Below are 19030 nucleotides of genomic sequence, written 5' to 3'. Positions count from 1 at the left end.
CAATTTTTAAAGAATATTTATGAAAAGAGGAAATATGCAAATAGACGATCCAAATAACTTTCTTTTTACACATCTGACACTGACACTAAAGGCATGATCCTTATCTTCTAACATCTGTTTATTGAGCTTTCCAGATCTGTTTTGTTTCCCCAACTAGCTTATAAATCACCCGAGGGCAGAGATTATGGCTTCTACTTCTTTACATCTCTCATGGGATCTCAGACTTTCTACTACACACAACAAATAAATGGTGACGGACTGACTGTCACTGCCATTTGTTTTTATCTATATACGACTTTATACTGAGTCAAACATTAAAACTGTTGGTGACATAATATCTGAAAGAAAGAAAGGAAGGAAGGAAGGGCGCATACTCAGTGACATTTTCTCTCCTTGTGGACACAGCGAGTTCCTGCAGTTGGTGGGTGAGCTTATCCAGAAGGTTGTGCTCCTCCTCTTTCTTCTGGCTGTAATTCCCAACAGGTGCAGGTTCATCAGCCTACGAGAGAATATAAGTCTATTTCACTAAAAAAAATTTAAAAAAAGATTTGTTTCCTATTACATTTATATTAAAAGTTAAAAACTCCAATAAGAGCTATAAGACAAAGCAAATATCGATATGAGACTATGCCTACCTCAGAGAAATCAGATGAAAAAAAATGTAGATTATATGTTGGAATGTAAACCAAATGACAAAATAAAATTACATCTCTTGTTTTTTCTTTTGTTTTCTTGCTAGGTATTACAGACCCTCTATAGTCAGTAAGGGACAAGTTCCAGACAGAGGACCAGCTTTGGAGTCAAAATGACAAGTGCCAAGTCCAAGTTCTGCCACTTACTGGCCATGAGACTTTGGGAAAGCTGCTTCACCTTTGGAAGCCTGAGTTTCCTCATTTGTGAAATAGGAATAGTTAGGTTTCCTATTTAGGGTCAGTCTGCCTCCTGAATTAAAGAGTTTTGCATCACTGGAGAAATGCAGAAGAGACACTCATTGAACACCTGTAGCAGCAAAGGAGATTCGTACACAGGCAGGCAGATGACTTTCGAATGCCTTCCACCCTAAGTGCTCTATGAGTCTCTGGCCCTGGACACCTAGCCGAAGCTCAGGCTCATACTAAAAGAGGAAATCCTAATGGGAACTGCCAAGAGTAACTTCTAGTTCCCCTTATTTCTGCAGATTCACCAATATCAGAGCTGCCATGTGATACAAGAGGCTTCTCTACCACTCACCCTCAGGGCCAGATTATGTACTCTCCCCACAATGTAATTAAAATGAAAACGATTCTAAACTGTAAAACATAAAAGTTACACAATGCAAAAATAAAAATAGCTTCTTCAGGGTTTTTCTGAGTCCTCAATGCTGGGTGAGTTCATTAAAGCTGAACTTTTGTCAGTATCTGGAGCCCTGGCTTTTCTGCTCCCAAGCAACACAGTAACCCCATCAGGAAGGTCAGCACTGACCACAGTTACACTTCACCACCCACGTGAACCCAGGAACTTACCTGCTCTAATGAACTGCCACTTATTAAATTTTTGGGCAAAGACAGAATTTTTTAATATGATTAACTTAATACTTACTTTGTTTAGTTTTTGAAGAGCATTTTTATTTTCATCTATTGCCTGTTTTAATTGGATACATCTAAATTGCAAAAAAGAAAAAAAAAAAGAAAAAATTACTGATTTTTTAATTGTCAGAACCAAAAAGCTGTTCTATAAAATCAAACATAAGTCTTTAAGCAGGCAAGGCAATTTCTACTGCATGAATGATGTTTAAAAATTCACATCCATTAGCTTGGCTGATCCTCACAGTCAAGATCTCAGGTATGAAGTATGACAACCAGAACTCAGAAACCTTCAGTGACTCTGGGCTTCAGTTTCCTATCTCTAAAATAAGGAAAGCACTGGACTTTAAAAATGCTTCTCCAGCTCTAAAATTCCATAAACCTAGGATGCAGCCAAGATGACAAAACTAATAATGAGAGTGACAGCTAAAATTTATTTTTCGCATCACAAATACTGCTAAGCAGTTTATAAGCAACACTCCAGTTGAAGAAAGTGAGGTTCTAAAAAGTGACCAGAGCTAGTCAGAGGGAGAGTAACCATGTGAAGGCAGCGTTTAGGATTCTACAGCTGGCCTCTCCCCACCACAGCACACTCCCCTTGTGAACTTGGCCCATCCAGATGGGTACAGTGTTTTAGTTATTTCATGGACAGCTCATATAATTTGGCTTAAGTTTCAGACATCCAAATTAGAAATATAAAAACAACTGAGTTTGGGGTTAGTAGAGGCAAACTATTGTATACAGAATGGATAAACAACAAGGTCTTATTGTATAGAACAGGGAACTATATTCAGTATCCTGAGATAAATCATATGGAAAAGAATATACAAAAGGATGTATATATATGCATAACTGAATCACTTTGCTACACAGTAGAAATTAATACAACATTATAAATCAACTATACTTCAATTTAAAAAAATAGAGAGAGAAAAAATGACCAAAGATGGGCTACAGCTAGTGATGAGTTTTCAAAAATCAAATGTTTTCTCCACCAGCAACCTGAAAAAGTCATTATTTTTTATGTTTTCTTTCCTTTTCTTTTTTCTTCCAGAGACTAATAAAATGAAATAAGCAGTGAAAAGGGGGACAAAAATTCTTTGTGCAAGAGGCAGAAAAGAGTAGAAACATCAACCTGCAGCTGACCCTGCTAGTTACCTAACCCAAAGCCCTTCTGCCACCCTCCACCTTGCTGGCATGCTCGGCCTCCACTGCGGGTAGGATGGGGGTCTGGCCCAGCGCTGGCCAATGAAACACAAATGTGTTGGGCATTTCCTCCCATTTTATTCTCCCTGATGGAGCAGGTAGAGAACCACCATCCTTTCTGTTTTTAGGTACTGATGCCTGAGGACATTGTAATGGTGTGCAGAGCCATCACTGACAAGCTGAAGATAACAGAGCAGAATGACAGCAAGGGCTGGTCCTTGAGGACGTCAGAGGCCACTGATCCACCCTGGGAGAAGCTACCTCCAGACTTTTTGTTGCGTGAGACTGACAGTAAAGCTACTGGTTTTAACAGATGCCCTGTTTCTTGACCAAACGAATCCTAACTGAAACTTAGACCCAGAGATTTCATCTAAGAGCCAGGGTAGAAAACTATTTTTATACGAATAAGACTATTTATTATACTTATCTCCATATCTATAAAATTATTAAAGTCCTCAAACTGTTCAGATATTTTAAGACTTCTGGATCAGGATAAAAATGAAGCACATGTTCATCTTCACTGCCTCCTGAAACCCCACAGAAAATGATTACAGTATTTTAAAAGGTAATGAACACTGAACACAAAAGAATGAAAGAGGGACCACCTGTCAACAAGATATTTCAACAAATTTCTGCTGCATGGAAAAAAGATGGGAGCATGTTCTTCTATAAAGAGAGGAAGATGTCACACAAGCATAAGAGAGACACGATCTGTAGGGTAAAAAATACCATGATTTGGGTCAGCAGGTATGAAGGACAGAGGATTAATTAAAGTATGTCTAAGGGAACGCACTATGAAGTTCTACAGATGAAAAGACATGCCTGATGGCTGGGGTTTGATTTATATATTAATTACATATTATACTATATTATCTATTTTATATAAATTAAATCATTTCCATAACATCTAAGCTATAAAGAAAGAAAACAGTCTTAAAAGCAAACTAAGGTCTTTGGGAGAGACTAAAGATACTGATTAAGTTTAGATTTAGTTAAGGCCCTTTTCTTTTTTTTCAACTTCTTCATCTTTATTGGAGTATAATTGCTTTACAATATTGTGTTAGTTTCTGCTGTACAAGGTGAATCAGCTATATGTATACATATATCCCCATATCCCCTCCCTCTTGAGCCTCCCTCCCACCCTCCTTATCTCACCCTTCTAGGTTGTCACAAAGCTTGAGCTGACCTCCCTGTGCTATGCAGCAGCTTCGCACCAGCTATCTATTTTACAATTGGTAGCGTATATGTCAACAGTACTCTCTCACTTCGTCCCAGCTTCCCCTTCCCCCACGCTGTGTCCTCAAGTCCATTCTCTATGTCTGCGTCTCTATTCCTGCCTTGCCACTAGGTTCATCAGTACCATTTTTCTAGATTCCATATATATGCATTAGCATACGGTATTTGTTTTTCTCTTTCTGACTTACTTCACTCTGTATGACAGACTCTAGGTCCATCCACCTCAATACAAATAACTCAATTTCGTTTCTTTTTATGGCTGAGTAAAATTCCATTGTCTATATGTGCCACATCTTTATCCATTCATCTGTTGATAGACACTTAGGTTGCTTCCATGTCCTGGTTATTGTAAATAGTGCTACAATGAACACTGTGGTACATGTTTCTTTTTGAATTATGGTTTTCGCTGGATATATGTCCAGTAGTGGGATTACTGGGTCTATTTTTAGTTTTTTAAGGAACCTCCATACTGTTCTTCATAGTGGCTGCACCAATTTACACTCTTACCAACAGTACAGGAGGGTTCCCTTTTCTCCGCACCCTCTCCAGCATATATTGTTTCTCGATTTTTTTGATGATGGTCATTCTGACTGGTGAGGTGATACCTCATTGTGGTTTTGATTTGCATTTCTCTAATGATTAGTGATATTGAGCATCTTTTCATGTGTTTGTTGGCAATCTGTATGTCATCCTTGGAGAAATGTCTATTTAGGTCTTCTGCCCATTTTTGGATTGGGTTGTTTTTTTGATATTGAGCTGCATGAGCTGCTTGTGTATTTTAGAGATTAATCCTTTGTCAGTTGCTTCATTTACAAATATTTTCTCCCATTCTGAGGGTTTCTTTTTGTCATGTTTATGGTTTCCTTTGCTGTACAAAAGCTTTTAAGTTTCATTAGGTCCCATTTGTTTATTTTTGTTTTTATTTCCATTATTCTGGGAGGTGGGTCAAAAAGGATCTCGCTATGGTTTATGTCATAGTGTTCTGCCTATGTTTTCCATTAAGAGTTTTATAGTGTCCGATCTTACATTTAGGTCTTTAATCCATTTTGAGTTTATTTTTGTGTATGGTGTTAGGTAGGGTTCTAATATTCTTTTACATGTAGCTGTCTAGTTTTCCCAGCACCACTTATCGAAGAGGCTGTCTTTTCTCCATTGTATGTTCTTGCCTCCTTTGTCATAAATTAGGTGACCATATATGTGTGGATTTATCTCTCGGCTTTCTATCCTGTACCATTGATCTATATTTCTGTTTTTGTGCCAGTACTTTGCTATTCGGGGTCTTTTGTGTTTCCATACAAATTGTAAAATTTTTTGTTCTAATTCTGTGAAAAATGCCATTGATAATTTGATAGGGATTGCATTGAATCTGTACATTGCTTTGGGTAGTATAGTCATTTTCACAATATTGATTCTTCCATTCCAAGAACATGGTATATTTCTCCATCTGTTTATGTCATCTTTGATTTCTTTCATCAGTGTTTTATAGTTTTCTGTGTACAAGTCTTTTGTCTCCTTAGATAGGTTTATTCCTAGGTATTTTATTCTTTTTGTTGTGATGGTAAATGAGATTGTTTCCTTATTAAGGCCCTTTTATAATAAGTCTTTGACTTTTTAAAAAGTCCATTTACAGAAAACCTGAGCCAGTTCACTCCCCTTTCTCTTATCTCACACCTCTCTGCTCTCCCTCCTTATCAGAGGACTCCTCCCCTGCTAAAAATTAATGAATGACCTGGGGAGAATTACAGCTGCTAAAGAAGTTTCGGATACAACAGGGTAAAGCCTACCCTTTTCTGGTGCTGGGGGCTCCTCAGGCTAAAGGTTAGTTCCCAGATCCCTCAAAATCCCTGCACATGTATAAAAATGTCATTCTCATTCAGGGGGTAGTACTAGTAGGAAAGAGACCTATATATACAACAGTAGAAGAACCCATGACAACTCTCTAGAATAATCAACCTAGTCCCTCATTCTTTGGAAAAAAAAAAAAAAAAGTAATAATCCAAGGACCATTGGGCATAATAAAGAAAACCAGCAACATAGAAGATAAATTAAGACTAACCAAAAGTAAACAGGTAAAAAAATCTGAGCCCAGAGTAACCAAAGACAACTCTGAGAACAGAACTTAAAAAAAAAAAAAAATCTCCCAATCATGGAAGTAGTAAGGAGATAAGCTAAAAACAGGAACACAATGTTATGAAAAAAGAAAAATTAAATAACAAGAAAAAAACATTTGTAAATTAACAATACGGCTGCTGAAATAAAACATGCACGGAAAAGTTAAAAGAAAAAGTCAAGAAGACCTCCTAGGCATAAGCAAAAAAACAAAGAAACAACTAGTGGGGAGAGACCTAGAGGAAAAGTCCAGGAAGTTCAACACGTGACTCAAACATGTTTCAGGAAGAAACAGATAATTAGAAGTAAAAAAAATATATCTTTTAGTAAATAAAAGAAATTCCTAGAGCTCATGAGAGACAAGGGTTTTCAAACTGAAAAGACCCACTGAGTGTTCAGAAGAATTAAAACAACACCTAAAATACATTGTGATGAAATTTCAAAACACCAATGCTGAGGAGAAAAGCCTCAAATAGAGGTCAATTACAAAGGAATAACCATGAAACTTCTCAGTGTCACTGGGTGTAAAGAAACCAGACAGTGTCTTCAAAGGTTTAAGTAGAAAAATTTTTTACTCCATATCCAGCCAACTATTAATCAAACATAAGGGCTGAATGATGTTTTCAGGCATGCAAATATCAACGTGTATTTTAAAATGATCGCGAGGGGATCTTTTTATACACATAGAAGACTATTCCTTGGGTTGAAAAATAGTTATTTGTGTATTAAAATAAAATTTAAAAATCTGGTTTTCCCTGGGACTTCAATTCAGCATATAACTGTTATTCTATTTTAAAATCTAGTAAAGCACGTACAATTACCTTCACTTTCTCTTTCATTATTGTTTGATTAATTCAACTTGAACTAAATTCCTTAAGTAATCAATCCTACTAATGAATGTAATTAATTAAATTCCCACATCTTAAATTCATTTAATTTTATTTTGCTTTTAAGCACTCTGAATGCCTGACTTAAGTAAAATTTTTTCAAGTATTCTAATGAATCATTTAAACTAGTAGCCCACATCTCACATCCATTTGAATGTTATAAATTCTTTAAATGCCCAAAATATACAGATTATTTTAATGATGTCCTAAACTTAAGACAAAAGTAATAATGGTCTAATTTGATTTAGGTCTTCATATCTATGTAATTTTAAACTTTATTTAATTTTAAACTCTCCCAGGGATTAAAAAGAAAATTCAAAACAAAACAAAAAACAATCATCCATCATAAGAACAGTTTTCCCATCTCAAGGGAGTTAAGGTCACCGTCCTAAGCAAGGTGAAACTGCTAATAGAGAGAGACTTCTGATAGGTCACAGGATCTGGGGCTACATTGGCGCCAAGGACCTACCATAATTCGGCCTAAGCCACTGATGTTCACTTTGAGCTGTTTTTATAGTTGCTGTCACAACAGCAAGTCCATAACCTTCAGGCTTAAGTTGTTTTCTCTTAGACCCAAGTTATACCATAATCTAACTGTTGCATTTGATTCAAATGGACTAAAGGCTGCAACTCCACTAAGGTTGTAGGGAAGTTCCTTCTCTTGTTTGACTAAATTCTGCATTTCTTGGACAAGTTTCTAAAAACATACAGCCCACCAAAACTGAATCAAGAAGAAAACAGATAATTTGAACAGACCGATCACTAGAAGTGAAATAGAATTTATAATTTAAAAAACTCCCTGAAAACCAAAGTCCAGGACCAAATGGCTTCACTGGGGAATTCTACCACACATACAAAGAAGAACTATACCTATCCTTCTCAAACTCTTCCAAAAGACTGAAGAGGAGGGAACACTCCCAAAGTCATTCTATGAAACCGCCATCACCCTGATACCAAAATGAGACAAAGACAACACCAAAGCTTTTCTGGCAAGCAGCCTGAGGTGACCTCTAAAAATGCTTCGCTATTCACTTGACCCAGAAAACCCCACAAGTTATGCAAGTCAAGAGGTTCAAATCTTCACGTACATTTTAAGAACACTCGTGAAACTGCCCAGGCCATTAAGGGTATGCATATCCGAAAAGCCACCAAGTATCTGAAGGATGTCACTTTAAAGAAACAATATGTGCCATTCCGTCGTTACAAGGATGGAGTCGGTAGGCGTGCCCAGGCCAAACAGTGGGGCTGGACACAGGTCGGTGGCCCAAAAAGAGTGCTGAATTTTTACTGCACATGCTCAAAAATGCAGAGAGTAATGCTGAATTTAAGGGCTTAGATGTAGATTCTCTGGTCATTGAGCACATTCAAGTGAACAAAGCCCCCAAGATGTGGCAAAGGACTTACAGAGCTCATGGTCGGATTAACCCATACATGAGCTCTCCCTGCCACATTGAGATGATTCTTACTGAGAAAGAACAGATTGTTCCTAAACCAGAAGAGGAGGTTGCACAGAAGAAAAAGATATCCCAGAAGAAACTGAAGAAACAGAAACTTATGGCCCGGAATAAATGCCACAAAAAATAAATGCAAATGTAAAAGCAGAAAGAAAAAAAAAGACAACACCAAAAAAGAAAATTACAGGCCAATATTTTTGATGAATATAGATACAAAAATTCTTAACAAAATATTAGCAAACTGAATCCAACAACACATAAAGAAGATCATACACCATGATCAAGTTGTCAGGGTCACAAGGTTGGTTCAACATATGCAAATCAATGTGATACACCCCATCAACAAAAGAAAAGACAAAAACCACATGATCATCTCAATTAATGCATAAAAAGCATTTGATAAAATTCAACATTCATTCATGATAAAAACTCTTACCAAAAGGGTATAGAGGCAACATATCTCAACATAATAAAAGCTACTTATGACAAACCCACAGCCAACATAATACTCAATGGTGAAAAGCTGACAGTCTTCCCACTAAAATCTGGAACAAGACAAGGATACCCACTCTTACCACTTCTACTCAACACAGTATTGGAAGTCCTAGCCACAACAGTCAGACAAGAAAAAGAGATAAAAAGTATCCAAATTGGAAGAGAAAAGGTAAAATTGTCGTTATATGCAGATGACATGATATTATATATAGAAAACCTTAAAGACTCCACACAAAACCTACTAGAACTGATAAACGAATTCAGCAAGGTAGCAGGATAGAAGATTCACATACAGAAATCGGTTGCATTTCTTTACACTAACAATGAAATATCAGAAACAGAAAGTAAAAAAAAAAAAAAAAAGCCTTTTAAAATCACATCCAAAAAATTAGGAATAAACCTGACTAAGGAGGTGAAAGATATGCTGAGAACCATAAAACATTGATAAAGGAAACTGAAGATGATTCAAAGACATGGAAAGATATCCCATGCTCTTGGATTGGAAGAATTAATACTGTTAAAATGGCCAGGGCTTCCTGGGTGGCGCAGTGGTTAAGAATCCGCCTGCCAATGTAGGGGACACAGGTTCGAGCCCTGCCCCAGGAAGATACCACATGTTGCGGAGCAACTAGGCCCATGTGCCACAACTGTTGAGCCTGCACTTTAGAGCCCATGAGCCACAACTATTGAACCCATGTGCCGCAACTACTGAAACCTACGTGCCTAAAGCCCGTGCTCCGCAACAAGAGAGGCCACAGCAATGAGAAGCCTGCGCACCGCAACAAAGAGTAGCCCCCATTCGCTGCAACTAGAGAAAGCCCGTGTGCAGCAACGAAGACCCAACACAGCCAAGAAATTAATAAATTAATTTTAAAAAAAAGGCCATACTACCCAAAGCAATTTACAAATCTAATGTGATCCCTATCAAATTACCCATGACATTTTTCACTGAAGTAGAACAAATAATCCTAAAATTTATATGGAACCATAAAAGACCCAGAATTGCCAAAGCAATTCTGAGGAAAAAGAACAAAGCTGGACGCTTAACCCTCCCAGTTTTCAGACAATACATAAAGCTACAGTAGTCCAAACAGCATGGTATTGGCACAAAAACAGACACGTGGATCAATGGAACAGAATAGAGAGCCCAGTAATAAACCAACACACCTATGGTCAATTACTCTTTGACAAAGGAGACAAGAATATACAATGGAAAAAGACAGTCTCTTCAGCCAGTGGTGTTGGGAAAGCTGGAGAGCTGCATGTAAACCAATGAAGTTATAACACATACTCACACCACACACAAAAATAATCTCATAATGGCTTAAAGATTTAAATATAAGATGTAACACCACAAAACTCCTAGAAGAGAACATAGGCAAAACATTCTCTGACATAAATTGTAGCAATATTTTCTTAGATCAGCCTCCCAAGGCAATAGAAATAAAAAAGCAAAAATAAGCAAATGGTGCCTAATCAAACTTACAAGCTTTTGCACAGCAAAGGAAACCATAAGCAAAATGAAAAGACAGCCTATGGACTAGGAGAAAATATTTGCAAATGATGCAACCAACAAGGGATAATTTCCAAAATATACATATAGCTCGTACAACTCAGTAACAAAAACAAATAAACAACCCAATCAAAAATGGGCAGAAGACCTAAACAGACATTTTTCCAAAGAAGATACACAGATGGTCAATAGGCACATGAAAAGATGCTCAAAATCACTAATTATTAGAGAAATACAAATCAAACTACAATGAGGTACCACCTCATGCTGGTCAGAATGCCATCATTAAAAAGTCTACAAAAAACTAGCGTTGGAGAGGTTGTGGAGAAAACTGTTGGTGGGAATGTAAATTCATGCAGCCTTTATGGAAAACAGTATGGAGGTTCCCCAAAAAACTAAAAATAGAGCTGCCCTATGATCCAGCAATCCCGCTCCTGGGCAAACATCTGGATAAGACTCTAACTCAAAAAAATACACGCACCCCTCTGTTCACAGCAGCACGATTTACAGCAGCCAAGACATGGAAGCAACCTAAATGTCCATCAACAGATGAATGGATAAAGAAGATGTAATACACACACACACACACACACACACACACACAGTGGAATACTACTCAGCCATAAAAAAGAATGAAATACTGCCATTTTCAGCAACATGGATGGAACTAGAGATTATCATACTAAGTGAAGTAAATCAGAAAGAGAAAGACAAATACCACATGATACCACTTACATGTAGAATCTAAAATATGACACAAATGAACTTGATGGAAGAGAAACTGACTCACAGACACAGAGAACAGAATTGTGGTTGCCAAGGGAGGGATGTGGGGGTGGGGAAGGGATGGATTGGGAGTTTGGGATTAGCAGATGCAAAGTATTATATCTAGAATGGATAAACAACAAGGTCCTACTGTATAGCATGGGGAACTATACTCAATATCCTATAATAAACCATAATGGAAAGCATATGAAAAAGAACATATATATAATATATATACATATATACACACACACCCATATGTATGTATAACTGAAGCACTTTGCTGTACACCAGAAACTAACACAACATTGTAAGTCAACTATACTTAAATTAAATAAATTAATTAATTAAATATATCTTAAATCCTGCATTTCTTATCGATCTTAAAACATTTTTATTGTCTTCTCACTTTAATGTCTTATAGCTAAGTAATTTTAGACATATTAACCAACCATTGTGAACCTTAATTTTCTCTTCTATATTATTGAGTATCTCACAATGTTATCGTGAAAATTACTTCAGAAAAAGTTTTTAGAGTGTGGACCACAATGCTTGGAACATAGAGAGTACAAAATAAATGTAAGCTGCTTCTTTTTAACATTTGTAATTCACTATTTAATCTTATCATTCCAACATTTAGACTTGGTAGACATGGATAATTGTAAGAAATATTTTAAAATACATTTTGGAAAATTTCATTCATTGTTACCTCAATATTATTATTTCCCATTATTATTTTGTCTTTTTAGAAATTTTATTAATTAAAAAAAGAAATAATGCCTGAATCTCTATGCTGTAAATACTGCTCAGTGAAATGTGAGTACAGTCCCTACAAAGCTGACATAATTTAGTATGCTTTACCTTTGGTAAATATCTCGCCTTTTACTGGCTTCTAGAGCTCCTTTCAATCGACTCTCAGAAAGCAACCCGTCAACCTACAATAAACGGAGATCGTTTAAAATATAATATTGTTAAACACCATATAACCTTAGGAAATAAAACTTTAACTCTTTTTTCCCAATATTTTATAATGAATAAACAAACAATGACATTGAAAGAATTTTACAGGGAACGCCCATATACCCACCATCTAGATTCTACATTAACATTTTACTATACTTTTATGATCCATCTATTCATCAATTCATCTTACTTTTTATGTATCTCAAAGTAAACTACAATCATCAACATATTTCCCCTTAATACACCATGGGTATTACTAACTAGAGTTCAATATTTGGTGTAATTGGGATACCAAATTGTATGCTCTAAATATATGCAGTTTATTATATGTTAACTGTATCTCAATAAAAGTTCTAAAAAAAATTTACATACAAATGAAATGCACAAATCAGTACACATTTACTGAATTTTGGCAAATGCATAAACCCATGTAATCCAAATCACTACCAATGTATAGAAAATTACCATTACTCCAGAAAGGTCCCAGAAAGTGCATACTCTTGTGTAATCATTTCACAAGAATGTCTCTGAGATACTTCCACATTGCTGTATGTATTGTTAGTTTATCCCTCCCTATTGCTGAGTAGTATTCATTGTATGAACAAACCACAAATTTTTTAATCCTCATTCTTATATCTTATATTGTGACTTAGGAATTTCCAAACACTACCTGTCACTTTGCCAACATACCCACAAAAGAGGCACATACATCTTTGGGTTCCATAGATGATGTGGAGAAAATAAAGCTGATTAAAAAAAAGAGAAATAAAAACTCTCTATTGTTCTCTACTCTTGCCATTTTGTATCTGTCTGTTATTTACAAAATTCACACACGTGGTGACAGAGTCAGTCATCACAGGCACAATTTAGATGGGCTCTTGATCACTTGTCCCATGGATATCAAGTTGGAAATCTGTTCCATTTTTTGCTTCAGGTGTCCTCTGTGGGGCCAGGGTAGAATGAACTCACATTATGATAGACCCCTTCGCAAACACCAAGGGAATCAAAAGGCTCCGGAGCCAATTTGTCTCCATCTTGAATAATCCTGGTAATAGTTTGTTTTGTTTCATCTTTGTATTAATAATAATCTTTGTAGTTTACTTCTACAACATTTCCTGGTCCCCTCAATGTCCCATTAAATTTAAAACTAAATACAAAACCATATTAAGCACCTGGTCAAAGCTCAGCTTAAGTCAATGTCTCATCAAGTTTTATTTTTACTTCTACCAGAAGTATATTCTGTTGTACCAATAGAGTCCCTTAAGAAATATTTATCCATCCAATCCTTTGTACTTTTTAAGTGAAAGTCCAAAACTGGATAAAATATGAGCATTCAGTACATCTGTCTGCTAAAGATTATAAAATAATTCTATTTAGTGGAAACTTGGTAATAGATCAAATGAAAAATTAAAAAATTAGCAAAGTGAAATAGGAATTTCAGAAAATAAATTAACAACCCATTAATTACTACTTACTTTTTTCTTAAACACTTTTTTTTTCTTGGCCACACCATGCAGCCAGGGATGGAATCAAGGCCCTTGGCAGCGACCAGGGATGGAACCCTGACCAGGGATGGAACCAAGGCCCTCGGCAGCGAAAACATGGAATCCCAACCACGGGACCAACACAGAGTTCCCTTTCTTAATTTTTAAAGTAATGTCAAAAAGTATGAAATGAAACATAATAGTCATTAGCATTCTACCATACAGAGTTACCATGCTGGCATGTTTCCTTCATCTTTTTTCTGTGTATATTACATAGAAAAATTTTAAATTGAAATGTATTCTTTTCCTAACAACATTTTATCACGAATATTTTCCCTAATGTTAAAATCTCCTTAAAATTTTAATCGCAGTATTATATCCCAGCCTAAGTTATTGACCCATTCCCCTACTACTGATCATTTCAGTTGTACCCAGCCTTCTGTATTATAAGTAATACTATGATGAATACCTCCATACCTCAACCTCTGTCTCAATTTTTTTATTATCATGTAGGGTAAATTCCTGGAAATGGAATTACCCAGCCTAGGAGCATGAATAGTTGCTACATCTTGTCAAACTGCTTTCCAGAAATGCTGTGCCTCATACCCTGGAGCAGTGTAAGTGCCTGTTTCATCACAGCCTCCCCAGTACTGGGTATTGTGATTTTTAAGTGTCAGTGATATCTTATTTCCTTTGCAATTACTTGATTATATTTTAAGTTAAATTTTCTCATGTTTATGTGTTACTGGTATTTCTCCTTTAGTGCAAGTCCTTTGCTCATCTGTCAGGTCTTCATATTTTTCTTATGTATCAGGACTATTCCTTGACACCTCTTTCGCTTGGAATCAGGTGAAGAAAAGACACTCAATAGCCTCCACTGGATGAGGGATTAAGGAAAGGCGGAATGGAGGGTGGAGGAGAGTGATGCTGGGCGCAGAGATGGTTGGAAAGATTATTAAAAGTTTAGATTCGGAGGTAAGATGGGTTAAGGGAGTTGTTAGGTTGGAGATGGAGCTGTTAGGGTGAGGTGGGGGGTAGGGCAGCACTTAGTCGATGGTCCCGATTTTCTAGCCTCCCCGGGTTGGGTTGGGAGTGTGAAGGGTTAGAATCAGAGTTTGGTGCTGGCTTGGTTGGGGGTGGGGTAGGTTGCAACTTGGAAAGGTAAGTGGGTTAGGGTAGGCTCTCCGGGTTAGGGTGCGCCCCAGAGCTCGCCCGCCGCCAGAGCCCAGGTCCCCCCACTGGACAGCCAGACGGTACCTGCTGCTTCAGCTCCTGACTGCGGCGCTGCACGGACTGGAGGGGATCGCGCTGCCGCCTGGCCAGCATCTCCCTCGCCTCGGCGCGGAGCTCACGCCGGTCGCCAGGGAAACCAAGGCGGCGGCACCGGAAGGTGACGCCATCACCGCGCGCCCGCCTTGCAGCCCAGAGGCGGGGCAGGCTGGCTGGTGTGGGAATGCGGGGATGATCCTTTCTTGAGGAAGTCGCACCGCCAGCGCCGCAGGTCGTGAGCTCTCTGCTCAGGCTCACTGCCCAGCTAGTCACCTTTTCCTCGCCGATCCCAAAGGATTCGGGTGGAGGTGAGGGAGAATGCCCCGCGGCGTCGGAAACTACAAGTCCCATAATACTCAGTATTACCACGACATTTCTGCTGGGGTACTCGGTATCTTGGCATTTGTTTTCTGACACCACTTCTGCTAAACTAATCTTGATACAATTTAAGCATTTTAATGTCTTAAACTAACTGCAAGCATAGCTTTCCTATATGACCTTGATGGGATACGTGGTTCTGGCACATAGTTTCACTTCACAAAGGCAGTTTTTAATTTTTTGCCACCTGGGATACTGCTGAAGTATCACTTCACGTTGTCCATCCTGAGTTCTGTGAGGATGGTGACTCTGTTCTGCACAATTCTGTGAGCATGTAATTCTGTGAGCTCCGTTTTACATCTCTCAGGGAAGCTGTAATAACATTTCCCCAAGTGGGACTCAGTCCTATTAAATGCAATTCCCAAACTCTTTCCACTACACGAAATAAGAATGACAACCAGAGTTCACTTTTCAAAAGATGAACCACACTGATATGTGTTCTTCAGTACAACACACAAGTTAATACCACAGGCCCAACTTCCATGCTATTCACGTACTTTCTTCAACAGAGAATGACAAGTGCCCACCTCACTGAATTTCCACGCTGAACACATCCCCACAAAGCATCACCCAGATTTGGTTACAGAATGTGACCAGCACCCTAGTAGTCTTCTACTCCTTCTAGTCCCTGCCCATCTCCACCCGCTAGACCAAAAGTAAACACTATCCCAATTTCTAACTGTAAAACTGTCTTGCCTCTTTTTGAACTGAATGACGGAATCATGCGGTGTACTGGCATCTTGTCAGGTTTCTCCTTCAACCTGCTGGTGCAATGAATCTCTATCATTGTGTGGGTTGCAGTTTATTCATTCTCATTGCTCTCTAATGTTTCATTGTATGACATCCTCTAATATACTCATCCACTCTGCTTTTTTGTATCTCATGTCTCTATTTTAATTAATTTCATTATGACTCATGATACTTAAAAGTTCACTTAAATAGCCATAGTATTTCCATTAAAAATCTAACAAATGAGGAAGCAGTAAGTGCTATAAAGTATTCTTAGATGGGTTAATAAATCGGTACTCCTAAGTGATCTTGTGTGAGGTAAGCAAAAAGAAAAAAACGGGACCTCCCTGGTGGTGCAGTGGTTAAGAATCTGCCTGCCAATACAGGGAACATGGCTTCCATCCCTGGGCCGGGAAGATCCCACATGTCACGGAGAAACTAAGCCCATGCACCACAACTACTGATCCTATGAGCCACAACCACTGAAGCCCCTGTACCTAGAGCCCGTGCTCCACAAGAAGAGAAGACACCGCAATGAGAAGCCCATGCACTGCAACAAAGAGTAGCCCCCACTTGCCACAACTAAAGCCCGCACACAGCAACAAAGACTCAATGCAGCCAATGAATAAACAATAAATATATTTATAAAAAAAAAAAGAAAAAACTGCACTAAAGACAACCCATCATTTATGAAATCCTTATTTATTTTACATATGTCTATAAGGAAACTTTAAAAAAAAAATCTACCTGCTTTATAGGGATTTCCCTACTTTAAATGGAAAATTTACAGGGTCATGAAGATGAAACAATTCTATTGGTAAAAATAAACAAATAACCCGCCTACACATATATATGTATGAAGAATAAGGAAGGATGCAAAAAGATTTATTACTCTTGTTCACCTCAGGTAGAAAGATGACTTTGATTTTATACATTTTTGTACGCTATTCAGAGTGAGAAGCATTTATTCCTTACGATTCCTGGGTCAGTAACATCAATATCACCTGGGAGACTGTTAGAAATGCATATTCTCAGGCCTCACCACAGACCTACAGGATCAGAATCTAAACTTTGATAATACCCCAGTGTTTCGTGTGCACATTCAAGTATGAGAAATACCACTTAGGTATTCGCCATGATGTAAGGAATGAGATTACTCAGCTAGCTGCCTTCTTTTTCATTAAGCTACATTCCGTTTGATTTGTAATTCTCAGTATAGTCACCTTAACACTAGTTACTGCTTCTCTGTTGTCATCCCTTGATGCCATTATGAAAATCAGAGCAACCTACAACAAGACAGTTTTGCAGTGAGGTAGCCAAAACCAAAGCAAACCATGGCCATTGCTTCTCCTAAGCACAAGCTATTTCATAAAACTCGTTATGATTTTCTTCCATCAGTGTGTTACAATGAATATCAACTTTGCATGGCTGCCTCACAGGAGACACTGAAAAAGAATTTAACAGCTTTCTAGAGACTCATAGTGTAGAACTAGTGGCTAACATGGAAAAAAGTAGCATCTCCGTGTAAGGCAATATTTTCAGGGAAAAAAACAAAGACAAATGGGGCGAGGGGTAGAGAGTCCAAGGAGAAACAGTGAAAGGCAATGTCACGGGGAACTGTCCACCACAGAGCTGGGGACACATGGACACAGGGTAAGGCGGCAATAGGCAGAAAACAAGGGGCAGATTAAGAGTGGTGTGGGGTGGCTGAAAAACATGTAAGGCCCAGACGGGCCTTGGGGGTGAAAAGCACAGGCCCAGAGGGGCAGGATGACAGAACACTGAGGTGAGACAGGAAAGGGAGACGAGTGCGTCCAGGAGCTGCACAAGTAATGGGAAAAGAGTCATAGTGGAAAGACCAGGTCCACCAGGAACATGGCACAAGAACAGGCCCAAACTGGCAGAACCAGTCTTAACCTAGACTATTAACTGGACACATACCAATAGTCTGGAGGCACTGTGGATGTGCCGTTAAGAAACCTACCTTGTCTCAAAGAGCCTCAACTCTTTGAGCCTCAGTGAGGAATGGTAACTCAGATACTTCAGCCAACTGCAGCCCAGATGGAATGGAGCACTAAGAACCAACATTCACAGAATGAAAAGAAATTTAGAAGTAATAAAGCATAATGGCCCCAGTAAAATGAAAAAGGAAAAAAAAAAAGCTTTCTGTGGAAACACCTTTCCTGAATTTTCTTAGGTTAATATGGAGCTCATCTCAAATTTGCTGAGAAACAAAATTAATCTTTATAGGAATGAGCAAGAGCAGGGTTCTAGAAAACACCTCCTGAAAATCAAAAATAATCAGGGACTTGGTCACTCACTCTTGATTTTTAGACACAGTCATCCCACGGTATCATCAGAGGATTGATTCCAGGAGCTGCCACGGACACCAAAAATCCAATGATGCTCAAGTGCCATAGTTTGCCCTTCCCATCCACGTTTCCGCATGCGCAGACTCAACCAGCCATGGAGAGTACGTGGAGAGTGGTCCATTTACATGTGGATTTATTCAAAAAAAATCTACATGTAAGTGGACCTGTGCAATTCAAATCCATGTTGTTCAGGGGTCAACTGTAGTTGGGATTATCACTAACCTCCTTTCAATAATGCTTCTCCCTCACATGTATATTCCATAATAACACAAATGAAATTTTTGTCAGCAAAAACTTATACTTTGTTCTTGGAGTATGTTGTCACCCTCAGAAGTGTAAAGGTCTTATATACATAACCCTTACCTCAGTTATTTTTACACAGCCGTCTGCTTTCCAGAATAGGTCCAGCAAAACTGCTGACCAAAGGGACTCATAATGGTTCTTAGACCAACTTTGCTTTGCTGCTGTACCAAGGAACTGGCATAGATTCCTTAGAAAACAAGACATCTGATCAAAATCAATAATTATAAGTTTTGAGCAACCAGGTCTCTTAATGCAGTAAGCTACATGGCAAGCAAGATACTCCTTTTCCTTTCAATAAAAGGTTC

The 19030-nt window shown here is 38.2% G+C and overlaps 1 protein-coding gene and 1 pseudogene across 3 annotated transcripts in view; one reads left to right on the top strand and one right to left on the bottom strand.

Moving 5' to 3' along the window:
* Positions 1 to 15030, bottom strand: part of NPHP1 (nephrocystin 1) — a 62639-nt gene extending 47609 nt beyond the window's left edge. For all 3 annotated transcript variants that reach the window (XR_009054629.1, XR_009054630.1, XM_057741159.1), the window contains exons 1-4: positions 14932 to 15030; positions 12089 to 12162; positions 1579 to 1639; positions 375 to 499 (exon numbers count right to left, since the gene is read on the bottom strand). Coding sequence is in view for 1 of the 3 variants with exons in the window: in XM_057741159.1 (XP_057597142.1) it covers positions 375 to 499; positions 1579 to 1639; positions 12089 to 12162; positions 14932 to 15000 (329 nt within the window). In the remaining 2 variants the exon portion in view is untranslated. The remainder of the gene's footprint in view (positions 1 to 374; positions 500 to 1578; positions 1640 to 12088; positions 12163 to 14931) is intronic.
* On the top strand, positions 8017 to 8584 carry LOC130856751 (60S ribosomal protein L17-like; annotated as a pseudogene).
* Positions 15031 to 19030: the final 4000 nt, after the last annotated feature.

This window comes from Hippopotamus amphibius, chromosome 7 (assembly GCF_030028045.1).
Source record: "Hippopotamus amphibius kiboko isolate mHipAmp2 chromosome 7, mHipAmp2.hap2, whole genome shotgun sequence".
Taxonomy (NCBI): Eukaryota; Metazoa; Chordata; class Mammalia; order Artiodactyla; family Hippopotamidae; genus Hippopotamus; species Hippopotamus amphibius.
This window is presented reverse-complemented; position numbering and strand designations above follow the sequence as displayed.